This window comes from Podarcis pityusensis (assembly GCF_964106645.2).
Source record: "Podarcis pityusensis genome assembly, chromosome: 13".
In the NCBI taxonomy this organism is placed as follows: Eukaryota; Metazoa; Chordata; class Lepidosauria; order Squamata; family Lacertidae; genus Podarcis; species Podarcis pityusensis.
In genome coordinates, this window is record NC_138038.1 from 29,451,422 (window position 1) to 29,458,408 (window position 6,987).

Consider the following 6,987-nt stretch of genomic DNA (forward strand, 5'->3'; position numbering starts at 1 on the left):
AGGCTGAAGGGACATTCTTTCACCTCTGGTGGACTTGTCCAAAAGTGAAGGCCTTCTGGGAAATGATATATAATGAGTTAAAGAAGGTGTTTAAGTACACCTTTCCCAAGAAACCAGAGGCCTTTCTATTGGGCATTGTCGGCCAGAAGGTGTTAAAGAAGGATAGAACCTTTTTTATGTATGCAACTACAGCAGCAAGGATTCTCATCGCAAAATACTGGAAGACCCAAGATTTACCCACACTAGAAGAGTGGCAGACGCAATTGATGGACTACATGGAATTGGCCGAGATGACTGCCAGGATCCGAGATTTGGGAGAAGAAGCAATAGAGGAGGATTGGAAAAAATTTAAAGATTATTTACAAAAATTTTACAAGTTATATGAATGTTAAGAATTCGCATGATTAGGGAAATTCAGCTCCAGCAATAAGACTAAGGTATGGGAAACTAAGTTATATAAAGGAAAGGACTAATGTTTAAAAGAATATTATATATGTCATTAGTGTAAATTGAAAATAAGTATTTTAAACGTAAACTACAAGTATTTGAAAGAACAAAAGAATGTACGAAATAAGGTTATAATTTGCTGAAAAATTTTATTGTAAGGAACGCACAGTGAGGGAGACGTGGGGAAGTCCGGTTGGTTATGGAAAAATGCTTTGAAAGGATGACTTTTTTCTTTTTCTCTTTCTTTTCTGTTATTTCTTTGTATAATTGACTTTGTATTTCTATTTGGAAAAAAAGCAATAAAAAATATTTTTTTTTAAAAAAAAAAAGACCCGCTGAGGCCAGTAGGGTTGACTTCTAAGTAAAATTATCTAAGATGTATATCATAGCATTGAATTGCTTTATGACATAAAACCATTGTCTTGTTTCAAAGCAGAGATGGGGGGGGGGGATTAATTCAGTTCACATTTAAAGGCAAACCCGTCTAATTCACACATTCTGAAAAATATGTGAATCCAAACATTGGCATCCCTTGAAATTTGTATTTCTTCAAATTTTGCAATGGAGCTCCCGGCCAAGTAGCATGCATAAAAATGCATTGAAATGCACACGTGAGTGAAAGTAAAATACACCCTCCAGGTTCTCCTCCTCTTTCCCTCCAGGTTCTTCTCCTTCCATCACCATGTAAAGTTGGACCATTCTGCTTAACATCAGTTAAGTGAGAGGTTCTGACCCTGCATGGTGCTGTTTCTTCATGAGTGACTCATTCATTAAAGAGCTGCTCATAGGGAAGAAGCTACCAGATGGGAGGATCTGATGTGGCAACCATCCTTTCCTGTCTATTTTTTTGTTTTGTTTTTAGCATTTTAGCACTGCTCCATGAATTGCTTCAGGAATGAATCCAGGGTATGGTAGGTAGCCACCGGGGTAGCTCAGAGCAAATAGGCCCAATCTGGGGGATACAGATCAAGGCCACACAGGGCAGATTGTGGGACCTATGCACAGGCCTACTTAGTACTAAGTAGACATGTTTAGGATTGCACAGTAAATGGTTTGAGAGCTTACTCTGGAATGACCCTCTTAATGTTTGAATTCTGTTTCGGTTTTATTCAAGTGAAGTAATTGAGTTGAACAAGTGGGTGGATATGATGGTTCATTGTAAGATAATTCACAACATAAGACATATGCACTGCCTACCCCCACCCCAGAGTAAAGACTTGCACACAGGAAAGTTGGACTAAAGGGTCAAACTTTATTAACAGAACAAAAGCATTTGCAGCTGGGTTGTAAACACATGTGGGATTAATTTTGGCATACAGCAAGGGAATGCCAATAGCTTTTGGACAACAGCATCCCAGTAAAAGCCCAAACCCTAGCTTTAGAACTAGAAGAGGTTCCTATTGCCACCTAGCACAGCTGTGAACTGACAGGAAACCTGTTTCCTCACACTGTCCAGCATTCAGCTGGGTAGACCTCCAAGTTCCAGGATCATCAGACCAAGTGACCAGTCACTGTAACCAGCTGGCAATGTGAGGTGGTTGGTGCCTCAGGGAGCTTACATTATGGGCCTGAGCTAGCTGCTATATTCTGGAAGATCAGCACTACATAGAACTATAGAACCATAGAACCACAGAATCATAGAATTGTAGAGTTGGAAGGGACCCTGAGAATCATCTAGTCCAACTCCCTACAATGCAATCGCACCTATGTGCAACCTCATGCACATGCTCTGCACTTGTGAATGGGGAACATATTTCTTCCTATCACAAGCAGCTTTAAAGACAAATCAATTCAGACAGATTTAGTAAGGAATACATTTGTTGCTACTAAACAGCAGTGTTTCAAATGACATTTGAAACACTGCTGTTTAGTAGCAGCAAATGTATTCCTTACCACATAAGAGACAACAACACTGTTTCCTATATTTTCCTTTGGGTGCCTAGGTCTTCCAAATAATCTGATACAGGTCATGTGGCGCAATGGGTCAGTGCATCTGTGGTACAAGCCAGCCAGGAATGGCTGTGGGCAGGATTCCTGCATTTGTGTCATAATCACATACATATTAATTGAATGGATCAGACGAGGCTGTATATGCAATTTAGCATTCTAATTCAAACAAGTCACTTTTCTCTGAAAGCAAGGTATGATCATGGTAGCCATCTCATTGAAATAGTAGTGGCAGCATTTACATTTTTATTTAAATAAAAAAGGCCCTCCAGATGTTGCCAAACTGCTTCTCCCATCAACCCTGACCATTATCCATGGTGGCTGGAACTCATGTAAGTTGAAGTCCAACCAGTTCCCCATTCCTGGAGTATACAGATGAAAGCCTGATGATGCTTATGATCTATCGACAAAATATCTCACAGCTTTCCTTAACGCTTGTTTAATGTCTTTATTTCTCAGGCTGTAAACGAAAGGATTCACCAAGGGTGTTAAGACAGTGTAGAAGACAGAGCAGACCTTGTTAAGGTCTCTAAGTGTTCTGGTTTTTGGTAACACGTATACAATGACTATAGTGCCATAAAAGAGTGTAACCACAATGAGGTGTGATGAGCAGGTGGAAAATGCTTTCTTCCTTCCTAAAGTGGATGGTATCCTCAGAATGGTTTTTATGATGCAGCTGTAGGAAATAAGTGTTAAAAGAAATGGCACCAATCCAAACAGAGCTGACAGAACAAAAATCAGCAGCTGTATTTTCAGGGTATCGTTACAAGACAGTTGAAGTAATGGTGCAAAATCACAGAAGAAGTGGTCGATTTCATTAGGTCCACAGAATATTAAGTGCATCATTGAAGAGGTCGTTAAAGTATTAACGATGAATCCAATGACCCAAGAACCACTTGAAAGTTGCAGGGAGAACCTGGCATTCATAATGGTCATATAATGCAATGGTTTGCAGATTGCTAGATACCTATCGTAAGACATAGCAGCAAGCAGATAGCATTCTGCAGTAGCCAAGGCCCCAAAGAAATACAGTTGCATGAAACAAGAATTCACAGACATAGACTGGTTCCCAGTTATGAAGCTGTTCAGCATTCTGGGCAAAATAGTTGAGATGTAGCATGACTCTAAAGAAGACAAATTTGCTAGGAAAAAGTACATGGGAGTGTGTAGGTGTTGATCAGCTGCAACTAAGATAACAATCAAAAGGTTTCCCAACATGGTCACAAGGTAAATCGCTAGAAATACCAGGAAAAGGAGCTGAAATGAATGTATATTTCCAAATCCAAGGAGGATGAATTCTTTGACCATTGTTTGATTGTTCCATTGTTTATTATCCATGAAATGCTCCTCAGGGTATTTCAAGGAACTGCAAAAGGCAATAGGTAGAAATAGAGGTTTCATCGTTCAAATCTGATACATACCATTTAATATACAAGTATGACTACACTCTGAGTTTTTATGTGCATGTGCACAAGTGTGTGAATGTGGAGATCATTCTTTTAATAAGCAAGTTCCTTGGTTCAGCAGATGAAAGGAACAGATTATTTATTGTTTTCTGATGAAGTTTGGTTTTTTTCTATAAAACATAAATCTCTTTGGTTTTCTGCTATTCTTTGGATACCATGAACAGACTAAATGTAGCCATATACAGTGGTACCTCGGGTTCCAGACTCTTCAGGTTATGTATTTTCAGGTTGTGCACCGCGCTGAACCCAGAATGGGTTACTTCTGGGTTTCGGCGCTCATGCATGCGCAGAAGTACTAAATCGTGCTTTGTGCATGTGCAGAAGTGCTGAATCACGACCCACGAGTGCGTAGATGCGGCGCTGCGGGTTGTGAATGTGCCTCCCGCATGGATCACTTTCACAACCCGAGGTTCCACTGCACATGTCTCCTGAGAAGTCCTAAAGAGTCCAGATAAATATATATAGTGAAGTATAATACCACAGAGCTTCTAGAAGAGGAAACATACTTTTCTCTAATTATTTTATAGGTGAGACACAGGTCACATCAGTGTAGATTTTTAACAAATATTACCGGTACTTTGAAACTTACTTGTTTGCAAAAAAATAAAAAAAATGAAGTTGTACAGATTACCTTTTATGAAATAAGCAAATATTTACTCAGAGAAGACCCACTGAAATGAATGGACTTATTCATGTTCATTCATTTCAGCAGGTCTATTCTGAGTAAAACTCAGTTTAATGAAACCCATTGTTCATGACTTCCGTTTGTTGTTCCTTATTTGTCTCTGTCAGAAGCAATTTAAACAATCTAGTTGCCTATGGAAATTGACAGTACTGCACTCAGATAGCACTAACACATGTGCAATAAGAGTAAGTAAAGCTTATTGGATCTTAAGTGCCACTTAAGTGCCATTTTAAGTGCTACATGTAACCACATTTCTCTTCTATTTATGTTTTTCTCATATTACATGAGTATGGTCTTTCAGATCAATCTCATGTCAAATGCAAAAACGAATGAGCATTTCGTAGCATTATTTAAAGATCTTCTATTTCAATTTGGTAAGCATTTGCCCAATTATCTAAAATTGGCAAATTCATTCAAGTTTAGCAACATATTTAAAAGGCAATGGTGATTTCATTATTATAATGAGATGGCATGTTTTGCTTTTAGGCCAAATTATCATGAATATCTTATCTGAAGATGCTGTATCATATCTCTCCTTCGTGCTACATTAAGGCTTTTACTTTACATCCTCACAACCTACACTATAGTCTAACGAGCAGTGTCTACAACCTCTTAGAGTGAAACAAGCTGTCTCCATTTTTATTTGTTACCCTGTCTTGAGATTCAAGTAGAATCCAGTTGTTGAGCACCATCAAGCAGCCAGCTTTGCTCCTTGTAGTTCCTGCATGGGCGGCTAATCAAATGTGAACAAAGAACTTCAAATAAAATCACCTTATTTTTTCCCTTTCTGAATTTAGTCACAATGATCCAGATCACATTTGCAACAACAGTACCCCAACAACCATGGTTACACTTCTTTCTTTCTAGAAACAAAAAATGAATGATTTTACAGGACGGAAAATGAGCTGCACTCAACAGGCAACATTATATCCTTATGAAACTGTCATGCATGGAGGTTTGTGGACTACTCTACTGTGATGACAACCACAAATCTGTTTACATTCAACACGCTAGGGAATTAATTAAGGTAAGAGTATGAAGAGAGGGAATTATTAGGGTCTAGTTGCAGATATCCAGAAATCCCAAAGTGGAAGACCCAGAATTCCCAAAGCTAGCATCAGTATTTTTGTTTAAATAATATATGCATAGTAAATAAATTTACATCAGGCATAAGAGAGTCTCCATTGATTATTTTAATAAGCAAACAGGCTCTTATGGGATACATATGAGAACCAGTGTGGTGTACTGGTTAAAGTATTGGACTAGGTCCTGGAAGACAGGGTTCAAATCCCAGCTCAGCAATGAAGTGGGTGACCTTGAGCCAAACGCTTTCTCTTGACCTAATCTAGCTCAGGGTTGGTTTGAGCGTAAAATGGGAAGAGAGAGTTCTATGTTTGCGACCTTGAACTTCTTGGAGGAAATGTGAAATTTAAATGTAATAATAAAGAAAATAAAAATATGAGTGAAGGTGGTCTTTCACATATGCCTATCCTAAATATATGTCATAGCCATTTCTTTTGTCCCGGAAGCCATTAAGAAGCAAGTTAAATTCTGTCTTCTTCTTTTTCTCATAATATTTTATTAAAGCTTTTTCATAATACAGTAAGATAAAAGAAACTAATCTAAACAAAACAGAGAAAGGAAGAGAGAGAGAAAACACAGAGACCTCTCTCAAAGGCAGCACTGAACCCTTGTCATGCACAGAAAGTGGTGGACCCTCCCAGCTCTCATCTGGGAACTCTTCATCTCCTCCCAGTCTCTCACTCTGGGATATCTTCTCTTCCCCACTTCTCACTCAGGGTCCTTCCACCAACCATCCACTGCTTCCATGTGTGTGCCATCATTGGGCACTATGTTTGAGGGTATTGCCATCTGGATTTGGCATTATTAACATGGCCACCTTCCCAAAGAATTCAGTCTGAATTTGAAATTGGTCTGAAAACACTAATGAGGTGGAAATACTGTGGTGCAGAAGCTTTAGCCAGCTGGGGCATGACTGCAACTTCTAGGGTTCATGTAGTGGAGTGTATTTTGAAACATATCTCACTAGGATTAACCATTTCAGTTAATTCTATATGTGCTAAACTAAGACCAATTTGCTACACAAAATGGTACCCAAATTGTAAGATAACTTTTACTACTCTGCTGCCTCTTTTTGCATGTAGTCAAAAGTGTCATTCTTTCAGGGATGTTAGGCAGACTGAGGCTTCTGCATCAAGTGGCAGATACTGAGAGACAGGAAGTGGTGTTCAAGGACAGAATTGTGTGTTCTACTGAGCCCAAATTATCCTGCTGCCTTGAGGTGTCTTAGAAGCTGCTAGCTTATAGCCATTATTAAATATTCAACTGTCTATGCAGTTGACTTCTTTACATGGAATGGTGCGTGTGCGTACACACACACACACACACACACACACACACACATCTTGTTCTCTGCTGCAG

At 39.0% G+C, this 6,987-nt stretch overlaps 1 protein-coding gene across 1 annotated transcript; it reads right to left on the reverse strand.

Annotated features, from left to right (window-relative positions):
- Positions 1 to 2,787: 2,787 nt before the first annotated feature.
- LOC308460773 (olfactory receptor 6B1-like) lies at positions 2,788 to 3,795 on the reverse strand (the record flags this gene model as incomplete). Its single annotated transcript, XM_080977297.1, has 1 exon — positions 2,788 to 3,795. The coding sequence occupies one exon, from the start codon at positions 3,793 to 3,795 to the stop codon at positions 2,788 to 2,790; it is 1,008 nt and encodes a 335-aa protein (XP_080833423.1).
- Positions 3,796 to 6,987: the final 3,192 nt, after the last annotated feature.